The sequence below is a fragment of the Cherax quadricarinatus genome, chromosome 91 (assembly GCF_038502225.1).
Source record: "Cherax quadricarinatus isolate ZL_2023a chromosome 91, ASM3850222v1, whole genome shotgun sequence".
NCBI lineage: Eukaryota > Metazoa > Arthropoda > Malacostraca > Decapoda > Parastacidae > Cherax > Cherax quadricarinatus.
Window position 1 is genome coordinate 5,817,349 of NC_091382.1, and position 23,692 is coordinate 5,841,040.

Genomic DNA, 23,692 nt, shown 5'->3' on the forward strand with positions numbered 1-23,692 from the left:
TTGCCCACCCACCTGGCTACCCACTACTACCCACCTCTTAAAGCAGACCCACCCGATCGTCAGACTGCCTGACCATGCTTTTTTTTCGATTGACCCGAGTTAGAATTTCAGCCAAAATTACTAGATGTTCCCGTCAAAACTGCTCGATGTTCCCGCCAAAACTGCTCGATGTTCCCGCCAAAACTGCTCGACGTTCCCGCCAAAATAATTCAAAATTCACTTAAAGTTGTTTGACGGGAATCTCTGGCTGGCTCATAACTGTCCTTCAAGGAAAATGTAGAATATAACTTTGGTGTACTTGTACTCACCTATTTGTGGTTGCAGGGGTCAAATCACAGCTCCTGGCCCCCCTCATGATAACATGAACGTGGATAAGTAAAGTAATGGAGCAACCTGCAATATCAACAGATTTATGCCGTAACAGCCAGACTTAGTCTTGGTTACAAGTACTTCTGACAGTCTGACAGACTCACAGACTGACTGATGTTGTAGCAGCCAGACTTAGGCTTGGTTAAAAGTACTTCTGACAGTCTGACAGACTCACAGACTGACTGATGTTGTAGCAGCCAGACTTAGGCTTGGTTACAAGTACTTCTGACAGTCTGACAGACTCACAGACTGACTGATGTTGTAGCAGCCAGACTTAGGCTTGGTTACAAGTACCTCTGACAGTCTGACAGACTCGCAGACTGACTGATGTTATAGCAGCCAGACTTAGGCTTGGTTACAAGTACCTCTGACAGTCTGACAGACTCACAGACTGACTGATGTTGTAGCAGCCAGACTTAGGCTTGGTTACAAGTACTTCTGACAGTCTGACAGACTCACAGACTGACTGATGTTGTAGCAGCCAGACTTAGGCTTGGTTACAAGTACTTCTGACAGTCTGACAGACTCACAGACTGACTGATGTTGTAGCAGCCAGACTTAGGCTTGGTTACAAGTACTTCTGACAGTCTGACAGACTCACAGACTGACTGATGTTGTAGCAGCCAGACTTAGGCTTGGTTACAAGTACTTCTGACAGTCTGACAGACTCACAGACTGACTGATGTTGTAGCAGCCAGACTTAGGCTTGGTTACAAGTACTTCTGACAGTCTGACAGACTCACAGACTGACTGATGTTGTAGCAGCCAGACTTAGGCTTGGTTACAAGTACCTCTGACAGTCTGACAGACTCGCAGACTGACTGATGTTATAGCAGCCAGACTTAGGCTTGGTTACAAGTACCTCTGACAGTCTGACAGACTCACAGACTGACTGATGTTGTAGCAGCCAGACTTAGGCTTGGTTACAAGTACTTCTGACAGTCTGACAGACTCACAGACTGACTGATGTTGTAGCAGCCAGACTTAGGCTTGGTTACAAGTACTTCTGACAGTCTGACAGACTCACAGACTGACTGATGTTGTAGCAGCCAGACTTAGGCTTGGTTACAAGTACTTCTGACAGTCTGACAGACTCACAGACTGACTGATGTTGTAGCAGCCAGACTTAGGCTTGGTTACAAGTACTTCTGACAGTCTGACAGACTCACAGACTGACTGATGTTGTAACAACCAGACTTAGGCTTCGTTACAAGCCTTAGTCTGACAGTCTCACAGACAAGCCTAAGTCTGACAGACTCACAGATTGACTGATGTTTTATCATATCAGTGACCGAAAATCCGGTTTCTACAATATCTGAAACCAAAATTTTGGGTTTCTCCTGTCCACTGAGTTTTCAAATCGTTTTTAAAATAACCAAAAAAAATCAGATCGCATTTTGAGTAGATATTTTTTTCAAAATCTTGTTTTTGAGAATTTTTTTCAGAGTTAATGTGAGAAAAATGTTTTACCATTTTTGTTTAGGATCTGTGGAAATGTTGAATGTTTGAGGTATTATGAGGATGGTGTGTGGAGGAAAATGTTGGCTTGTTTGTGTGTTTGTAGGTGTTTGTGGGGGGCGTTTGTGTGTATTTGTGTGTGTGTGTGTTTGTGGGTGTGTGTGGGTGTGAGTATTTGTGCATGTGTACCCGCCTAATTGTGATTGCAGCTGTCGAGTCATAACTATTGGCCCATATATATATATATATATATATATATATATATATATATATATATATATATATATATATATTTTTAAATGTGTGTGTGTGTGTGTGTGTGTGTGTGTGTGTGGGTGTTTGTGTGTGTGTTTGTGGGTGTATGTATGTGTACTCTCCTAATTGTGATTACAGCTGTCGAGTCATAGCTATTGGCCCCAATATATATATATATATATATATATATATATATATATATATATATATATATATATATATATGTGTGTGTGTGTGTGTGTGTGTGTGTGTGTGTGTGTGTGTGTGTGTGTGTGTGTGTGTGTGTGTGTGTGTGTGTGTGTGTGTGTTTTTAATTATTGTCTCTCTTTGTCTCTCTCTCATACACACAATTAAATCGAATGAGTTGCTGGACACCTGGTCCAGCAACTGGCTTCTCGAAAGTCATGAAGATCGGGGAAGGGCACAGAAGACCGCAGACGGAGTATAGGCTAGGTGGCCAAAGACTGCAAACCTCACTCAAGGAGAAAGATCTTGGGGTGAGTATAACACCGAACATGTCTCCGGAAGCACACATTAACCAGATAACTGCTGCAGCATATGGGCGCCTGTCAAACCTGAGAATAGCGTTCCGATACCTTAGTAAGGAATCGTTCAAAACACTGTACACCGTGTACGTCAGGCCCATACTGGAGTATGCAGCTCCTGTTTGGAACCCCCACCTGGTCAAGCACGTCAAGAAATTAGAGAAAGTGCAAAGATTTACAGCAAGGCTGGTTCCAGAGCTAAAGGGAATGTCCAACGAAGAGAGGTTAAGGGAAATTACCCTGACGACACTGGAGGACAGGAGGGTTAGGGGAGACATGATAACGACATACAAAATACTGAGAGGAATTGACAAGACAGAGACAGGATGTTCCAGAGATGGGACACAGAAACAAGGGGTCACAATTCATGTTAGGAAGTATTTCTTCAGTCACAGAGTTGTCAGGAAGTGGAATAGTCTAGCAAGTGATGTAGTGGAGGCAGGACCCATACATAGCTTTAAGAAGAGGTATGATAATGCTCATGGAGAAGGGTGAGAGAGGACCTAGTAGCGATCAGTGAAGAGGCGGGGCCAGGAGCCGAGTCTCGACCCCTGCAACCACAATTAGGTGAGTACACAAACACACGCGTCATCCACACACACCACATGAAACACATCCACTCACCATAGACACACACACACACACACACACACACACACACACACACACAATCACACAAACACAAACACACACACACACCACATAAAACACATCCACTCACCATAGCCACACACACCGCAAAGTTTTAAAAAAACACATTTGGTTTTATATCTCCCAGCTGCCTTCACAGCTGGTTTTATGACCACCTGTTGGGGTGATCCTCCTGTTTTTTACGTTTTTTTCCGGCGGTTTTATTTCTGTTTTCAGGTCGTGGTTCCTATAAATGATTTTGTTATCTTACAAGAGATAACAAGATAACATTTCTGGATTAGTTTAACTTTAGTTATCCTTTAGTAATTCTGTAGTTATCGTTAGTTAACCTGTAGTAGTTGTCTGTAATCTTCGGTTATCCTGTAGTTATTTTGTAGTTATATTTGTAGTCCTGTAGTTATCATCAATGTTATTTTGTGTTATGCTGTAGTTAAACTTTAGTTATCCTTCGTGGGTTACATATCTGCTTTAGAGAGAGAGAGAGAGAGAGAGAGAGAGAGACAGACAGAGAGAGAGACAGAGAGAGAGACAGAGAGAGAGAGAGAAAACCGTACCAGTGTCGTCGACACATCACAGTGTCGTCCACATATCACAGTGTCGTCGACACATCACAGTGTCGTCGACACATCACAGTGTCCTCGACACATCACAGTGTCCTCGACACATCACAGTGTCGTCGACACATCGCAGTGTCGTCGACACATCGCAGTGTCGTCCAAATATCACAGTGTTATCGACACATCGCAGTGTCGTCGACACATCACAGTGTCGTCGACACATCACAGTGTCGTCGACACATCACAGTGTCGTCGACACATCACAGTGTCGTCGACACATCACAGTGTCGTCGACACATCACAGTGTCGTCGACACATCACAGTGTCGTCGACACATCACAGTGTCGTCGACACATCACAGTGTCGTCGACACATCACAGTGTCGTCGACACATCACAGTGTCGTCGACACATCACAGTGTCGTCGACACATCACAGTGTCGTCGACACATCACAGTGTCGTCGACACATCACAGTGTCGTCGACACATCACAGTGTCGTCGACACATCACAGTGTCGTCGACACATCACAGTGTCGTCGACACATCGCAGTGTCGTCGACACATCACAGTGTCGTCGACACATCGCAGTGTCGTCGACACATCACAGTGTCGTCCACACATCACAGTGTCGTCGACACATCGCAGTGTCGTCGACACATCACAGTGCCATCGACACATCGCTGTGTCGTCGACACATCACAGTGTCGTCGACACATCACAGTGTCGTCGACACATCGCAGTGTCGTCGACACATCACAGTGTCGTCGACACATCACAGTGTCGTCGACACATCACAGTGTCCTCGACACATCACAGTGTCGTCGACACATCACAGTGTCGTCGACACATCACAGTGTCGTCGACACATCACAGTGTCGTCGACACTTCGCAGTGTCGTCCACACATCAGTGTCATCGACACATCACAGTGTCGTCGACACGTCACAGTGTCGTCGACACATCACAGTGTCGTCGACACATCACAGTGTCGTCGACACATCACAGTGTCGTCGACACATCACAGTGTCGTCGACACATCACAGTGTCGTCGACACATCACAGTGTCGTCGACACATCACAGTGTCGTCGACACATCACAGTGTCGTCGACACATCACAGTGTCGTCGACACATCACAGTGTCGTCGACACATCGCAGTGTCGTCGACACATCACAGTGTCGTCGACACATCGCAGTGTCGTCGACACATCACAGTGTCGTCCACACATCACAGTGTCGTCGACACATCGCAGTGTCGTCGACACATCACAGTGCCATCGACACATCGCTGTGTCGTCGACACATCACAGTGTCGTCGACACATCACAGTGTCGTCGACACATCGCAGTGTCGTCGACACATCACAGTGTCGTCGACACATCACAGTGTCGTCGACACATCACAGTGTCCTCGACACATCACAGTGTCGTCGACACATCACAGTGTCGTCGACACATCACAGTGTCGTCGACACATCACAGTGTCGTCGACACATCGCAGTGTCGTCGACACATCACAGTGTCGTCGACACATCACAGTGTCGTCGACACATCACAGTGTCCTCGACACATCACAGTGTCGTCGACACATCACAGTGTCGTCGACACATCACAGTGTCCTCGACAGATCTCAGGTCCCCAAAAGCTAACGTTGGTAATGGATGTTTCTCTCTCTCTCTCTCTCTCTCTCTCTCTCTCTCTCTCTCTCAAAAAACTTTAACTCCCTCTTCAAATACAACTTTTCCAATTAAAGGAGTCTCCTTTTTAAAGTTCCCAAAGTTCTATGGTATTAAGTGGGCTGGTTAATGGGGTTTCAAGCCTATCTACTACACTATGATCATTAAACTACAGCGTATATACACCGAGAGATATACATCTTCTCAGTGTATATACACTGATATATACATCTCCTCGGTGTATATACACAGAGATATACATGTCAGTGTATATACACTGTGATACACATCTTTTCGGTGTATATACACTGTGATATACATCTTTTCGGTGTATATACACAGATATATACATCTCAGTTTATATTATAGATTTTTATAATTATGCAGAACGACAGAAGGATCGACCCCCATCCCGTCAAGAGGGAAACAGCAATGATGATAGGCACACGTGTTTCTGATAGGCCTAGAGGCCTCTAATCGAATTTCAGATAAGAGGAGACGAGAGATTTTCATTTTGATAGAAAAAATATATTTTGACTCGATTCGTGGCCTATGAGGGCCTGGTAATAGGCCTACCTCGCCGCGAGAGACGACAATGGACGTCTCTCTTGCTAGACGCACGGATTGTAGATGACATCAGCTGTCAGGAAGTCCGTGGAATGAGAAATCAGCTGTCAGGAAATCTCTGTCGGTTGAAAGCTCACAGAAAATGTCGGAACTGTTATTACTGGGAAAGTGTTGTTTGGAGTGACTGGCAGCACTTCCTCTCCAGCCACTGTCAGCTCGATCTACTTACAGTTGCTGTCAGCTTAAACTCCCTACAGTCACTGTCAGCTTGATCTTCCTATAGTCACTGTCAGCACGACCTCCCAAGTCACTGTCAGCACGACCTCCTCAAAGTCAGCGTCAGCTTGACCTCTCATGTTCCCAGAAATCCTCGAAAGATTTACTAAGGAGATTTATCCTGATCAGGTTGGGCCAGGAATCCATGTAACTGGATTAAGGATAATCACATCGGAGAGTTGAAAGTCAATGCCATCTGCATTTCTGAAGGTATTTCAGGCTTTCTGCTTCGGGCTAATTAATGTGGCTCTCTCAGACACACATGTATATACCAGAGGAGGGGCCAGGAGCTATGAATCGACCCCTGCAAGCACAAATAGATGAATACAAATAGGCGAGTTCACACACACACACACACACACACACACACACACACACACACACACACACAGGTTCACAATGATGGTATGAGAACAGAGAGAGAGAGAAAAACCAGCCATCCCATACAGAGGGAATTTGATGACCTTGTAGTGTCTGACATGAGAAACTTTGTTGATTTCCCTACTCATATCTCTGTCTCCTCCCTTGACCCAGTAGTAAGTGATCTGTCAGAAAGCATAGTCACCTGTCAACCCCTCGGCTATGTTGGATCGTCTTACCACAAGACTGTTTTTACGACACTTAAGATCCCAACAGAACGAGGTGAGGAGTCCACACGCACAACCTGGCTATGGGAAAGAGTAAATTGGCCAACTCTCTGCTCTGAGCTCGCAGCCTCCGATTGGAATGCTCTTCTCCAAAGTGATGCTGACCACCAAGTGAATGCTTCACTAGACAAATCCGTAATCTACAACAAGAACACATCCCTCACCGGCAGTATGTGACGAAGCCTACAGATCAGCCTTGCTTCGACTTTCGTTGTAGAGAGGCTGCTACAGGTAAGTACAAGGCTTGGAGAAGATGTAAGAGACATCTCACTACCTACAACAAGAACCTGCACAGGCAAGCCAGTAAGCAAATGGGTGAGGTCCAAAAGTGGGACATCTGTAAATGGGAAGCGGACAAAAAAAGAAAACTGGCATCTGGTGGGGTGGGCTCCAAAACCTGGTGGACCCTTGTCAAGGACAGAAAAGGTTATCTGCCTGAATTTATTCTACCTCTAAATCGACAGGATGGGACCATCTCTGCTAACAGTTAAGAGACAGCTGACCTCTTTGCTGAATACTTGGCTGATCCAGCAAGGGACCCTCCTTGACTAGCTACAAGAACTGTGTCAAAGCTGTCAGTGGTGACAATAAGGCAGGAGAAGGTGCATCTTATTCTTAAGTCGCTTGGCCAAGAAAAGGCTGTGGGCCCAAGCAAGTTGAGCCCAAGATTGCTGAGAAGATGTGCAGACCAGCTAGCAGCTCCTCTAACTCGCATCTTTTAGCACTGCCTAGCAGTGTAAATGGCCCTCTCTATGAAAAGAGGCAAATGTAGTCCCTGTTCACAAAAAGTAGAGCACAACGGAAATCAGCAACTACAGACCAGTGTCACCCCTGTCAATCACTGGCAAGATCCTTGAGACAATAATCTCACGGCAAATGACAGTTTTTGGAATACGACTCAATCTCGTGACCGTCAATATGACCTCAGGAATGGTTACTGCGCTGCTGATCTGTTATTAAACCTCTCCACCAAGTGGCACCAAACACTCAATGAATCCAAAGTCAGCTGTCAAGTAGCACTGGACATTGCTGGTGCTTTCGGCTGAGTATGGCCCCCAGGAACTCTTGGCAAAACTACAAGCACTGGGAATTGCAGGCTGTACATTATGTCTCCTCAGTGACTACCTTCAAGGTAGGAATCCAAGCGTAGTTCTCAACGGGACAGAGTCAACAAGACACAATAATGGGGCAAGTGTTCCACAGGGATGTGTACTTGGGCCATTGTTATGGAATGTCTACTTCAATGACCTCCTTCATCTTCTCCCAGAATCCCATGCATATGCAGACGACTGTACTCTGACATTTACTTATCCAAGAGAGGACATGCCAGCTGCTCAAAGTTACATCAATCACCGGCTTACAGCTACATTAACCTGGTATAAATAATGCAGGTAACACTTGCTTTTGAGAAAACACAAATGATGGTCTCTAGGCACCATGATGGTATAAATAACAAAAAGGCACAATACCGTGACTGGAACGATACACAAATAACCCGCACATAAAAGAGAGAAGCTTACGACGACGTTTTGGTCCGGCTTGGACCATTGTGGCTTTGTCAATGGTCCAAGTCGGACTGAAACGTCGTTGTAAGCTTCTCTCTTTTATGTGCGGGTTATTTGTGTACCATGATGGTATGCTGGGGCAGTTGTAGGAATGAATGGGAGCGTGTTGGAGCCCAGGGTAGAAGATGATGTCCTTGGAGTGAAATTCGACTCCAAACTGACCATGAAGAACTATGTTGTAAATCTTGCAAACAAGGCGGCCAGGAAGCTAACAGCACTTCTGCGTATCTCGCATCTGCTCGACAATAGAGGTTGCAGGATTTTGTATGAAGCACAAGTACACTCACACCTTGAGTTTGCTCCACTTCCTTGGACTGTCTGCCCACCATCTCATCTGCAACTTCTTGACAGAACAGAGAAAGACGTCTCATCTCTCTTCTGGAGCCAGCCTGGATAAATCTGTCATTTTAGCAGAGCCTTCAACAAAGGAGGAAGATGGGTGGTCTTACTGTTTTGTACAAGGCCAATACTGTCAAAGTACCACACTTGGATCCACTCCCAGGACAGCGAAAAGTGAGCTTCTACACCACAAGACGGGCAGCAAGCAGCAACTACAATCTGACTGTACCCTTCTTCAGAACATCACTTCATCTAAGATGACTCGAGTCTGGAACATATTCGTTGACCAATTGAAATTGCTGTCCCACAGCTGGCTCACAGATGACACAGCTGGCTTGCAGATGGCTTCAACTTCGTCCTGTTCCACATTTGTATGACTCATAACAATAAAAAGGCTTTTAAATGAGCTGATGTAAATTATAGCTCTTAACTTGTAAATCAAGTTAGCAACCTTAACCAACCTTATAAAACCCCGTGTACGAGAGAGAGAGAGAGAGAGAGAGAGAGAGAGAGAGAGAATGAGAGACAGAGATTTTAACCTATTTTCTCATTTTCCGCAGGTGGTTCGTGAGAGTTTTCACTACAGCTGGTGACGGGTCAGCTGGTGAAGGGTCAGCCGGAAACTACCCAGAAGGTGACAATCCAAGTGGCGACGGGTCAGCTGGTAACTACCCAGGAGGAGACGATCCACCTGGTGACGGGTCAGCTGACGACGATCCAGCTGTTGACGGGTTAGCTGGTAACTACCCAGGAGGAGACGATCCACCTGGTTACGCGTCAGCTGGCGACGACCCAGTTGGTGAAGGGTCAGCTGATGGCGGGTCAGCTATCAGTCCAACTGGTGAGGGGCCAGATGTTGACCGAACGGACCAGTTGTCACAACAACAAGTGAATGAAGATGCGAACAGGAACAGTCAGGTAAGTCATGTTCAGTCCCAGTCAATCAGGCTCTGAAGACACTTTCACAATAACCATATCGTCATTTTCACAGTAAATATATAGTCACTTTCACAACAGCTGCACCCACACTTTCACAACAGGCGTAGAGACCCAGAGACAGGTGTAGGGAGCCAGGGACAGGTGTAGGGAGCCAGAGACAGGTGTAGGGAGCCAGGGACAGGTGTAGGGAGTCAGGGACAGGTGTAGGGAGCCAGGGATAGGTGTAGGGAGCCAGGGACAGATGTAGGGAGCCAGGGGCAGATGTAGGGAGTCAGGGACAGGTGTAGAGAGTCACAAACAGATGTAGGAAGCCAGAGACAGGTGTAGGGAGCCAGGGACAGGTGTAGGGAGCCAGGGACAGGTGTAGGGAACCAGAAACAGGTGGTCACAAACAGATGTAGAGAGTCAGGGACAGGTGTAGGGAGCCAGGGACAGGTGTAGAGAGTCACAAACAGAAGTAGGGAGCCAGGGACAGGTGTGGGGAGTCAGAGACAGTTACAAACAGATGTAGACAGCCAGGGACAGAAAGTCACAAACAGATGTAGAGAGCCAGGGACAGGTCTAGTCACAAACAGATGTGGGAGACCAGAAACAGGTGTAGTGAGCCAGAAACAGGTTTAGGGGAGCGACAGACAGGTGTAGGGAGCCACAGACAGGTGTAGGGAGCCACAGACAGGTGTAAGAAGTCACAGACAGGTGTAGAGAGTCACAGACAGGTTTAGGGGAGCCACAGACAAATGTAGGTGAGCCACAGATATAGGGAGCCACAGACAGGTGTAGGAAGCCACAGACAGGGGTACAGAGCCAGAAACAGGTGTAGGGAGCCACAGACAGGTGTAGGGAGCCGCAGACAAGCATAGGGAGCGACAGGTATAGGGACCCAGAAACAGGTGTAGAGAGCCACAGGCAGGTGTAGGAGCCAAAGACAGGTGTAGGGAGTCACAGACAGGTGTACAGATTCAGAAACAGGTGTAGGGAGTCACAGACAGGTGTAGGGACCCAGAAACAGGTGTAGAAAGCCGCAGACAGGTATAGGGAGCCAGAGACAGGTGTACAGAGCCAGAAGCAGGTGTACAGAGCGTACAGAGCCAGAAACAGGCGTAGAGAGCCAGGGACAGGTATAGGGAGCCAAGGACAGATGGTCACAAACAGATGTAGGGAGTCAGGGACAGGTGTGGGGAGTCAGGGAGAGGTGTAGAGAGTCAAACAGATGTAGAGAGCCAGTGACAGGTGTAGAGTCACAAACAGATGTAGGGAGCCATGGACAGGTGTAGCCACAAACAGATGTAGGAGACTAGAAACAGGTGTAGGAAGCCACAGGCAGGTGTAGGGGAGCCACAGACAGGTGTAGGGGAGCCACAGACAGGTGTAGGAGTCACGGACAGGTGTAGGGTGCCACAGACAGATACAGGGAGCCACAGACAGGTGTAGAGAGCCACAGACAGGTGCAGGGAGCCACAGACAGGTGCAGGGAGCCACAGACAGGTGTAGGGAGTCACAAACAGGTGTACAGATTCAGAAACAGGTGTAGAGTCATAGACAGGTGTAGGGACCCAGAAACAGGTGTAGAAAGCCACAGACAGGTACAGGGAGCCAGGGACAGATGGTCACAAACAGATGTAGGGAGTCAGGGACAGGTGTAGAGAGTTACAAACAGAAGTAGGGAGCCAGGGACAGGTGTGGGGAGTCAGGGACAGGTGTAGAGAGTCAAAGAGATGTAGAGAGCCAGGGACAGTCACAAACAGATGTAGAGAGCCAGTCACAGACAGGTGCAGGGAGCCTCAGACAGGTGTAGGGAGTCACAGACAGGTGAACAGATTCAGAAACAGGTGTAGGGAGTCACAGACAGGTGTAGGGACCCAGAAACAGGTGTAGAAAGCCATAGACAGGTGTACAGAGTCAGAAACAGGTGTAGAGAGCCACAGACAAGTGTACAGAGCCAGAAACAGGTGTAGAGAGCCACAGACAGGTATAGGGAGCCATAGACAGGTGTACAGAGCCAGAAACGGGTGCAGGGAGCCACAGACAGGTGTAGGGAGCCACAGACAGGTGTAATGAGCCACAGACACGTGAAGGGAGCCACAGACAAATGTAGGGAGTCACAGACACGTGTAGGGAGCCACAGACAGATATAGGGAGCCACAGACAGATGTAATGAGCCACAGGCAGGTGTAGGAAGCTTCATACAGGTGTAGTGAGCCACAGACACGTGTAGAGAGCCACAGACAGGTGTAGCGAGTCACAAACACATGTAGGGAGCCACAGACACGCGTAGGGAGCTACAGACAGGTGTAGAGAGCCAGAAACAGGTGTAGGGAGATACAGACATGTGTAGAGAGCCACAGACACGTGTAGGGAGCCACAGACAGGTGTAGGGAGCCACAGACACGTGTAGGGAGCCACAGACACGTGCAGGGAGCCACAGACAGGTGTAGGGAGCCCCAGACACGTGTAGGGAGCCACAGACACGTGTAGGGAGCCAGAGACACGTGTAGGGAGCCACAGACACGTGTAATGGAAAGCAGTAGGACTCCAGGAAATCAGAACAGAGGGGCACACCAGCAAGTGCTGGATGAGGTACATATAACCAAGGAGGAGGTGAAGAAGCTGCTATGCGAACTTGACACCTCAAAGGCGGAGGGACCAGACAACATCTCTCCATGGGTCCTTAAAGAGGGAGCAGAGATATTGTGTGAGCCATTAACAAAGATCTTCAACACATCATTTTAAACTGGGCAACTCCCTGAGGTATGGAAAATGGCAAATGTAGTCCCAATTTTTAAAAGGGAGACAGACATGAGGCACTAAACTACAGACCTGTATCACTAACGTGTATAGTATGCAAGGTCATGGAGAAGATCATCAGGAGGAGAGTGGTGGGGCACCTGGAAAGAAACAAGTGTATAATTGACAACCAGCACGGTTTCAGGGAAGGAAAATCCTGTGTCACAAACCTACTAGAGTTTTATGACAAGGTGACAGAAGTAAGACAAGAGAGAGAGGGGTGGATCGACTGCATATTTTTGGACTGCAAGAAGGCCTTCGACACAGTTCCTCACAAGAGGTTACTGCAAAAGCTAGAGGATCAGGCACACATAACAGGAAAGGCACTGCAATGGATCAGAGAATACCTGACAGGGAGGCAACAACGTGTCATGGTACGCGACGAGGTGTCAGAGTGGGCGCCTGTGACAAGCGGGGTTCCACAGGGGTCAGTCCTAGGACCTGTGCTGTTCTTGGTATATGTGAACGACATAACGGAAGGGATAGACTCAGAAGTGTCCTTGTTTGCAGATGATGCGAAGTTAATGAGAAGAATCAAATCGGACGAGGATCAGGCAGGACTACAAAGAGACCTGGACAGGCTACAAGCCTGGTCCAGCAACTGGCTCCTTGAATTTAACCCTGCCAAATGCAAAGTCATGAAGATTGGGGAAGGGCAAAGAAGACCGCAGACACAATATAGTTTAGATGGCCAAAGACTGCAAACCTCACTCAAGGAAAAAGATCTGGGGGTGAGCATAACACCGAGCATATCTCCTGAGGCGCACATCAATCAGATAACTGCTGCAGCATACGGGCGCCTGGCAAACCTACGGATAGCGTTCCGATACCTCAGTAAGGATTCGTTTAAGACTCTGTATACCATTTACGTCAGGCCCATACTGGAGTATGCAGCACCAGTTTGGAATCCACACCTAGTCAAGCACGTCAAGAAATTAGAGAAAGTGCAAAGGTTTGCAACAAGACTAGTCCCAGAGCTACGGGGATTGTCCTACGAAGAAAGGTTGAGGGAAATCGGCCTGACGACACTGGAGGACAGGAGGGTCAGGGGAGACATGATAACGACATATAAAATACTGCGCGGAATAGACAAGGTGGACAAAGACGGGATGTTCCAGAGAAGGGACACAGACACAAGAGGTCACAATTGGAAGTTGAAGACTCAGATGAATCAAAGGGATGTTAGGAAGTATTTCTTCAGTCATAGAGTAGTCAGGCCGTGGAATAGCCTAGAAAGTGACGTAGTGGAGGCGGGAACCATACATAGTTTTAAGGCGAGGTATGATAGAGCTCATGGGGCAGGGAGAGAGAGGACCTAGTAGCAATCAGCGAAGAGGCGGGGCCAGGAGCTGTGACTCGACCCCTGCAACCACAAATAGGTGAGTACAAATAGGTGAGTACAGACACGTGTAGGGAGCCACAGACAGGTATAGGGAGCCACAGACAGGTGTAGGGAGCCACAGACAGGTGTAGGGAGCCACACACAGGTGTAAAATACGGGGAAACTCTTGTAATAAGGCCAGAAACAAGTGTCAGATATTCTTTATGGTAATAATGAGAGTTTTTGCAGTGAGACACATTTGCATACCAAAGAGATGTACCTCTTTCAACTCTCTTACTTTCTTTCTCATCATCTCTTCTCCTTCCTTTCTCATCTCTCATCCTTCCTTTCTAATCTCTCATCCTTCTTTTCTCATTTCTCATCCTTCCTTTCTCATCTCTCATCCTTCCTTTCTCATCTCTCATCCTTCCTTTCTCATCTCTCATCCTTCCTTTCTCATCTCTCTTTCTTTTCTCATCTCTCATCCTTCCTTTCTCATCTCTCGTCCTTCCTTTCCCATCTCTCGTCCTTCCTTTCTCATCTCTCATCCTTCCTCTTTCTCCATCTTTCCTCTTTCGTTTCTCATCTGCCCTCACTATCGTCTGTGTCTCACTTCTCATTTTTCAAGCTGTCTTTCTCATTCCAGCTCACCTTGTGAATATTCCTGTCTTTTGACAGGTGGCTTTGACAGCCAGGGTGGCTTTACGGAGGCCGTCACGTGATATTGGCTTGACTCACTACACCCGTCCAGGTAAGCCACTACACCTGTCCAGGTAAGCCAATACACCTGTCTAAGCCACTTCACCTGTCAAGGTAAGCCACCACTCCTGTCAAGGTAAGCCACACCTGTCAAGGTAAGCCACCACACCTGTCAAGGTAAACCACCACACCTGTCAAGTTAAGCCACCACACCTGTCAAGCTAAGCCACCACACCTGTCAAGCTAAGCCACCATACCTGTCAAGCTAAGCCACTACATTGTTGCAGCAGGTGGTGCAGCAGGTGGTGCAGCAGGTGGTGCAGCAGGTGGGAAAGGCATTTGAGTAAATCACCTCCGGGATTCTCCCAGGAAAGTTTACCTTCTGAGAGAATCCCCAAGTGATCATTTCACCCTCAGCATCCCTCCATCTCTCTCCCAGCATCCCTCTATCTCTCCCAGCATCCCTGTAACTCTTCCCAGCATCCCTCCATCTCACCCCCAACATCCCTCCATCTCTCTCCCAGCATCCCTCCATCCCACTCCCAGCATCCCTCTATCCCACTCCCAGCATCCCTCCATCCTTCCACATGGAGCGAAACGTGCACTAAACACAATACACATCCCAACACAAATCTAGAAACAGTAAGGAGGGAGCATCAATAAAAATACCAGAGTGTAGACCAAATATATATCTTTACTGACTGTTACAGTGAATATCTTTATTACAATAGCTATTGTAGATATTATCTATAATAGCTACTGTAATAATCTACAATATCCGACACTTAGGAATAGATAGAAGATAAAGCGGCAGTAGTAGCAGGTGGCGTCATACGTGGGCGAGGCCAGAAAGGCGCCACCCGTCTTTCTTATTCCATTAATGTTAACTAAGTTATAGGTTAATATGTGTTAACATAATCTTAACTAATAAATGTTAAATTTGAGAACAAAGAGCCGTAGACTGGAGGAGGCTGAACGCTGTAACTGGGAGATAACCACAGTTATCTTCCAGATAACTGGGAGATAAATACAGTCAATCTCGCCAGAACCACAGCAACACACTGGTAGAACCAAATCCACGCCCTGCTAGAGCCACAGCCACATCATGCTAGAACCACAGCCACACCCTGCTAGAACCACAGTCACACCCTGCTAGAACCACAGTCACACCCAACTAGAACCCAACTAACTTACCATTCTCACTGCCCACAGACATGGTCCCACAGCTACAACCCAACTAACTCACCATTCTCTCTCTCACAGACATGACCTCACAGCTAGTACCCAGCTCACAATTCTCACTGCCCACAGACATGACCCCACAGCTAGAACCCAACTAACTCACCATTTTCACTGCCCACAGATATGGCCCCACAGCTGAGATACACGCCCATAGAACAGACAGTGTCACCAGGGTCACCAGTCTCGCTCAAGTGCTCTGCTGTGGGTAATCCAGTACCTGTCATTACCTGGACCAGGGATCACCAGCCCCTCCTTACTTCCCACAGGTAGGTCATTAGGTCTTCTTTTAGAGGTAGGTCACCAGGTTATCTCCCACAGGTAGGTTACCAGTCATCTTCAACAGGAAGGTCACCAGGTCATCTCCCACAGGTAGGTCACCAGGTCATGTCTCACAGGTAAGTCACCATCTCATCTCCCGTAGGGAGGTCACCAGGTCATCTTCCACAGGTGGATCATCTTCCACAGGTAGGTCACCAAGTCGTCTCTCACAGGTAGGTCACCAGGTCATCTCCCACAGATAGGTCACCAGGTCATCTTCCACATGTGGGTCTTCTCCCACAGGTCTTGTTGTATGTATAGTTATACTCAGTCACTGTTTCTCTCTCTCTCTCTCTCTCTCTCTCTCTCTCTCTCTCTCTCTCTCTCTCTCTAAGACATCTTGCCTCTCCTTTTTCGGATCAAAAATTTTCACAGACACAGACACAACTCTCATCATATTCTCTATCTCCTGTGTATATGATTCTCACTCAATTTTTTCTTGATTTCTGTTAGCTTCATTAAATCTGGATTCTCACCACATATCCTATCCTTAAGTCCTCTTGCTATTCACTCCTTGAAGCTCTTCGCTACATTTTATACAGGATATAAGACCTTGTCATCAAACTACCGCCCAATAAGCTTAACCTCATAAGTAATATTGATATCAGTAGAAAGCTTGACCTCACTAGTAAGCTTAACCTTAATAGTAAGCTTAACTTCAATAGAATGTCTAGTTGTTACTAGGCTAGCTAAGACACCTGCCTCACTAGGCAAGACAGGACAGGTGTATCTCTAACAAGAGCAGGTGCATCAGTGCCCAAGACAGGTGTATTACTAACAAGAACAGGTGTACCACTACCCACAACAGGTGTACCACTACCCACAACAGGTGTGCCACTACCCACAACAGGTGTGCCACTACCCACAACAGATGTGTCACTACCCACAACAAGCGTATCACTAACAAGAGCAGGTGTCACTACCCACAACAGGTGTAGCGTCTCACGTCTCTCTCTCGCCCAGCAGGACTCGAGAAGGCAGCTTCAGAACAGAGCTGGGAGAAGTAGTTAGTCATGTGAACCTCAGCGATGTGACGGTACGAGACGGAGGATCGTATACCTGCACCGCGCATAACACCTTGGGATCAGTTGCGCACTCCGCCAGGCTTAACGTCTACGGTAATATATATATAATATAGGATTCGAAACCACTGGTTTCGTGATTTTGCTATACAGACTGCTTGTGGAGGCGGGTATTTGAACAAGAGGCTAAAATTAATCCTTAAGCATACCACTGCCACGAGTGTACTCGGATCACGAACAACACCTAGCTCTGCTGGGTGCGTGATCTTTGTAGGATCGATGGCTGAGTGGATAAGGTGACGTGTACATTGTGTTGCCTCTTCATGCGGGACAATGTGTCGTGGGGTCGAACCCTGGTCTGCCACAGTTAAGTAAATGATTTAAAACCACTTGATATATATATATATATATATATATATATATATATATATATATATATATATATATATATATATATATAATGAGTGTGTGTGTGTGTGTGTGTGTGTGTGTGTGTGTGTGTGTGTGTGTGTGTGTGTGTGTGTGTGCTGCCGAAAGGTATAAATTGTGATTTTGGCTTAAATAACAATGCTCTTCTTGCCGAATAAAGCAAGCGAAAATTTGTGTATGCAATAATTTCGCAAAAATCATTCTGAAACTAACGAAAAAAATATATTTCATTGTGTTTATTAAATTATTGTAAACTAATGTAAACTTATTGTAAGTGTTCCATATATGTCTTATTTATCAACGAAGAAGGAGACAGTGTAATTTCTGGTAACGAAGGATTAGGAAGGCGATGTCTAATCGTTCCTCTGATTAATTCTTATTCCAATCACAGTCTCCGATTCGTTTCAGCGTTAATAGTTGACGTTGATGGGTCTCCACTTTAATAGCAGTCGTACTGATTGCTTCTTAACGTTAATGGAACTTGCTAACGATACCGGAGAGAGAGAGAGAGAGAGAGAGAGAGAGAGAGAGAGAGAGAGAGAGAGAGAGAGGGAGGGAGAAATTCTTAACCTGTAAATAGCTTGTCAATAAAGCTAGGGATCCTTAACCTAACTTTGTCAAACCCTGTGTAAGAGAGTGAGAGAGAGAGAGTGAGAGAGAGAGAGAGAGAGGGAGGGAGAAATTCTTAACCTGTGAATAGCTTGTTAATAAAGCTAGGGATCCTTAACCTAACCTTGTCAAACCCTGTGTAAAAGAAAGAGAGAGAGAGAGAGAGAGAGAGAGAGAGAGAGAGAGAGAGAGAGTACAGTATAGAAAACTATTAAAGTGACATGTATATTTCGTACAGGTCCTCCCTTTGTCAGAGAGATGCCCAACGTCACGGCTGTTGCTGGAGAAGACGTGTGGTTGTGGTGTCCAGCCGGAGGCTTCCCCACCCCCACTGTGACCTGGAGGAGAGAGGGACATGTCTTCCCCAACTCTCTCAAGTAAGTCTGATTAGTGTGGGTTGTGTGTGAAGTGGTGTAAGTTCGATTGTGGTTGCAGGGGTCGAGTCACAACTCCTGGCCCCTCCTCTTCACTTTTTGCTTCTAGGTCCACTCTCTGCCTGTTCAATGAGCTTTGTTGTGCCTTTTCTTATGTTGTGTTTGGAGTGGTGTGTGTGTGTGTGTGTGTGTGTGTGTACTCACCTAGTTGTACTCACCTAGTTGAGGTTGCGGGGGTCGAGTCCGAGCTCCTGGCCCCGCCTCTTCACTGATCGCTACTAGGTCACTCTCCCTGAGCCGTGAGCTTTATCATACCTCTGCTTAAATCTATGTATGGATCCTGCCTCCACTACATCGCTTCCCAAACTATTCCACTTACTGACTACTCTGTGGCTGAAGAAATACTTCCTAACATCCCTGTGATTCATCTGTGTCTTCAGCTTCCAACTGTGTCCCCTTGTTACTGTGTCCAATCTCTGGAACATCCTGTCTTTGTCCACCTTGTCAATTCCTCTCAGTATTTTGTATGTCGTTATCATGTCCCCCCTATCTCTCCTGTCCTCCAGTGTCGTCAGGTTGATTTCCCTTAACCTCTCCTCGTAGGACATACCTCTTAGCTCTGGGACTAGTCTTGTTGCAAACCTTTGCACTTTCTCTAGTTTCTTCACGTGTGTGTGTGTGTGTGTGTGTGTGTGTGTGTGTGTGTGTGTGTGTGTGTGTGTGTGTGTGTGTGTGTGTGAATTCTCCTCTGTTTTCAGGTTCCCATTTATTTGACTCGGTCTTTAACTTCTCTCAGGTGGCTCTCTCTCTCTCTCTCTCTCTCTCTCTCTCTCGAGAGAGAGAGAGAGAGAGAGAGAGAGAGAGAGTGTAGCAGGTGTCTTCAACCAGGTGTAGAAGAGGCAAATAGTGTATTTCATCTATAGTTGGTGTATTTGATCTGTAGTCAGTGTATTGCATCTGTATTTTGTGTATTACACCTGTCGTTACTAAATTACATCTGTCGTTTGTGTATTGCATCTATAGCTATTGTGTTGCATCTGCAATTTAAATATTTCAGACACGAGGTGCTGCTTAACGGGACTCTGGTAGTAAGATCAGCCACACACGAGGATGCTGGGCGCTACTCTTGCCTCGTCTCCGGCAGGCAGGGTCAGACAGCTGCCTCTCATACCTTCCTTCACGTTCTCAGTAAGTTCCTCCCACTTCTTTCCCTGCCTCCAGCCTCACACATTCTTGCTAGACCGAGGAAGCCAGCTACCTCAGTTAGTCAGTTGTGGGATCAGTCTATATCATCATTTCTACATGTACAAGGTATACAGACCATAGCTGACATCAGTGACATACTACTATATAGAAAGCCCCTTGTTATGCAGGTCATTCCTTGCAAATTATGTCAATTATATCTGAGGTTTCGACCCACCCCATTTAACTAACACCCAGGTACCTATTTTACTGCTAGGTGAACAGTGACAGCAGGTGTCTTACGGAAACCGTCCTAATGTTACCACCCGTACCAGGGATCGACCCCCGGACCCCAGTGTGTGAGTTGAGTGCGCTACCAATCGAGCAATATTGAAGAATTTGCTGCACAGACTGTCGCTTATATACTTGGTCGGTCTTCAATTCCAAGGCTCAGGGACGGATTACCTCATATTTTGTATACAGTTTCACAGTCTTCTCATTATGTCCTATAATCTGTGTTGATAAAACTTCTGGACGGGCGAAACGTCTACTGATACCCAGATGTTGCACACGTGTCTAAGTCTTCATTCAGTAACTTACTAACTCTTTGTCTTCCAGGAGACTCACTGAAGCTCCCATCTACCAGTGCTTGACTGGTAGATGGGAACGATAGACAGTAGAGGTTCTTGACTGGTAGATGGGAATGATAGACAGTAGAGGTTCTTGACTGGTAGATGGGAACGATAGACAGTAGAGGTTCTTGACTGGTAGATGGGAACGATAGACAGAAGAGGTTCTTGACTGGTAGATGGGAACGATAGACAGTAGAGGTTCTTGACTGGTAGATGGGAATGATAGACAGTAGAGGTTCTTGACTGGTAGATGGGAACGATAGACATAAGAGGTTCTTGACTGGTAGATGGGAACGATAGACAGTAGAGGTTCTTGGCTGGTAGATGGGAACGATAGACAGTAGAGGTTCTTGGCTGGTAGATGGGAACGATAGACAGAAGAGGTTCTTGACTGGTAGATGGGAACGATAGACAGAAGAGGTTCTTGACTGGTAGATGGGAACGATAGACAGAAGAGGTTCTTGACTGGTAGATGGGAACGATAGACAGAAGAGGTTCTTGACTGGTAGATGGGAACGATAGACAGTAGAGGTTCTTGACTGGAAGATGGGAACGATAGACAGCAGAGGTTCTTGACTGGTAGATGGGAACGATAGACAGAAGAGGTTCTTGACTGGTAGATGGGAACGATAGACAGTAGAGGTTCTTAACTGGTAGATGGGAACGATAGACATAAGAGGTTCTTGACTGGTAGATGGGAACGATAGACAGTAGAGGCCTTGCAAGTCCACACCAGAACTATCTACTGACACCAAGTAGTCGATAGACTTAAAACACAATAACCAGTCAATCAATTTAAAACAATAACCAGTCAACCAATTTAAACCACAATAAACCAGTCAACCAATTTAAAATACAATAAACCAGTCAGCCAACTTAAAACCTTATAAACCAGTCAGCCAACTTAAAACCTTATAAACCAGTCAGCCAACTTAAAACCTTATAAACCAGTCAACCAACTTTAAACCTTATAAACCAGTCAACCAACTTATAATACAATAAACCATTCAACCAACTTAAAACATGTGTTACACATGTGTCTTGTTTATCAACCTGTGAACACTGAACACTAAGAATAAAGATGGAACGTGGAACGAGGTTCAACGAGGTATAAGGATTAAAAGATTTGTTGTGCAAGAATGGTATACAATACCGACATGTGTCATAGTCTCAAAAGATTTGTTACTGGGATGCTTAGAACTCAAAGGAATCTACATTCTAATCTCTCTCTCTCTCTCTCCCTTCTCTGTCTCTCTCTCTCTATAACACACATGCTCTTTAAGACACCTGTACAACCTTTCGCCTACAGAGCAGCCGTCTTCAGTCGAATACAGAGGCAGCAGATGTAGTAATGATACAGTCCATCAATCTTGGAGAAATAGTATTTTCTACCAGTGTCAACACACACACTTTCCTTCCGCAGAACCACCGGAAATCGACACGTTTAACTTCCGGAGTAACTTAGAGGAAGGTCGCAGGATGCAGCTGTCGTGTACAGTCACTGCAGGAGACCTACCGATCACCATCAACTGGTTGAAAGACAACAGACATCTGCAACACGACCCTGACGTCGAGAGTAAACAGACTAGTGACTTTTCAATGGTGAGTACAGTGAATATCTGCTGGGTTGAATATGGTGAATATAGTGAATGTTTGTTGGACTAGATAGGTATCTATGGTGAATACAGTGAATATTTGTTGGACTAGATAGGTATCTATGGTGAGTACAGTGAATATCTGCTGGGTTGAATATGGTGAATATAGTGAATATCTGTTGGACTAGATAGGTATCTATGGTGAGTACAGTGAATATTTGCTGGACTAGATACGTATCTATGGTGAGTACAGTGATTATCTGCTGGGTTGAATATGGCGAATACAGTGAATATCTGTTGGACTAGACAGGTATCTATGGTTAGTACATTTGACTGAAACGATGTTTCGCCCACCAGGGACTATTGGCGAAGTTCCCGGTGGGTGAAACGTCCCAGAATAATTCTGACCTTCACTTGTGAAGCCTTCGTTCTTTCTCCCTTTGAACCATTGTCAAGTTACAACTGAGTGAGAAGATAGAGAAGGTCAGAATACCAGACTGGAGGAACTGAAATAGTAGTAGTAGTAGTAGTAGTAGTAGTAGTAGTAGTAGTAGAAGCAGCAATAACAGTAGAAGTAGTAACAGTAGTAGTAATAATAATAGTAATAATAGCAGTAATAATATTAATAGCAGCAGAAGCAGTAGTAGTAATAGTAATAATAGTATTACTAGTAGTAATAATAGTAATAACAGTAGTAGAAGCAGCACTAGTAGCAGCAGTAGCAGTAGTAGTAGTAATAATAGCAGTAGTAGTAATAGTAGTAGTAGTAATAGTAGCAGTAGTAGTAATAGTAATAGTAGTAATAGTAGCAGTAATAGTAATAGTAGTAGTAATAGCAGTAGTAATAGCAGTAGTAATAGTAGCAGTAGTAGTAATAGCAGTAGTAGTAATAGCAGTAGTAGTAATAGTAGTAATAGTAAGAGTAGTAATAGTAGTAGTAGTAATAGTAGTAGTAATAGTAGCAGTAGTAATAGCAGTAGTAGTAATAGTAGTAATAGTAGTAGTAGTAATAGCAGTAGTAGTAATAGTAATAGTAGTAGTAATAGTAGCAGTAACAGTAATAGCAGTAGTAGTAATAGCAGTAGTAGCAGTAGTAGTAATAGCAGTAGTAGTAATAGCAGTAGTAGTAATAGTAGTAGTAGTGGTAATAGCAGCAGTAGCAGCAATAGTAGTAGCAGTAATAGTAGTAATAGCAACCATGTTAACACAGGTGTACTTTACTCGTGTTAGCAGATGTACCTTAAAGGTGTTAATACATTTGTACCTTACAGGTGTTAACACGTGTGTACCTTACAGGTGTTAACACATGTGTTCCTTACAGGTGTTAACACATGTGTACCTTACAGGTGTTAACACATGTGTACCTTACAGGTGTTAGTCTTCAAGAAGCTGCGTGAGCATCACTCTGGCTCGTACACCTGCGAGGCTGCCAATGCTGCCGCAGCTGTCAACCACACTGCCACTCTCAGGGTCAAGGTGGGTCACCCAGGGTCAAGGTGGGTCACCCAGGGTCAAGGTGGGTCACCCAGGGTCAAGGTGGGTCACCCAGGGTCAAGCTAAGTCACACAGGGTCAAGCTAAGTCACCCAGGGCCAAGGTGGGTCACCCAAGGTCAAGGTGGGTCACCCAGGGTCAAGGTGGGTC

The 23,692-nt window shown here is 46.0% G+C and overlaps 1 protein-coding gene across 3 annotated transcripts in view; it reads left to right on the forward strand.

Moving 5' to 3' along the window:
* Positions 1–23,692, forward strand: part of LOC128704829 (cell adhesion molecule Dscam2) — an 84,051-nt gene that overhangs the window by 26,933 nt on the left and 33,426 nt on the right. For all 3 annotated transcript variants that reach the window (XM_070104353.1, XM_070104354.1, XM_070104355.1), the window contains exons 2-9: positions 9,464–9,821; positions 14,626–14,698; positions 16,010–16,154; positions 17,173–17,324; positions 18,505–18,643; positions 19,698–19,828; positions 21,878–22,056; positions 23,421–23,525. In XM_070104353.1, coding sequence (XP_069960454.1) covers positions 9,464–9,821; positions 14,626–14,698; positions 16,010–16,154; positions 17,173–17,324; positions 18,505–18,643; positions 19,698–19,828; positions 21,878–22,056; positions 23,421–23,525 — 1,282 coding nt within the window. The remainder of the gene's footprint in view (positions 1–9,463; positions 9,822–14,625; positions 14,699–16,009; positions 16,155–17,172; positions 17,325–18,504; positions 18,644–19,697; positions 19,829–21,877; positions 22,057–23,420; positions 23,526–23,692) is intronic.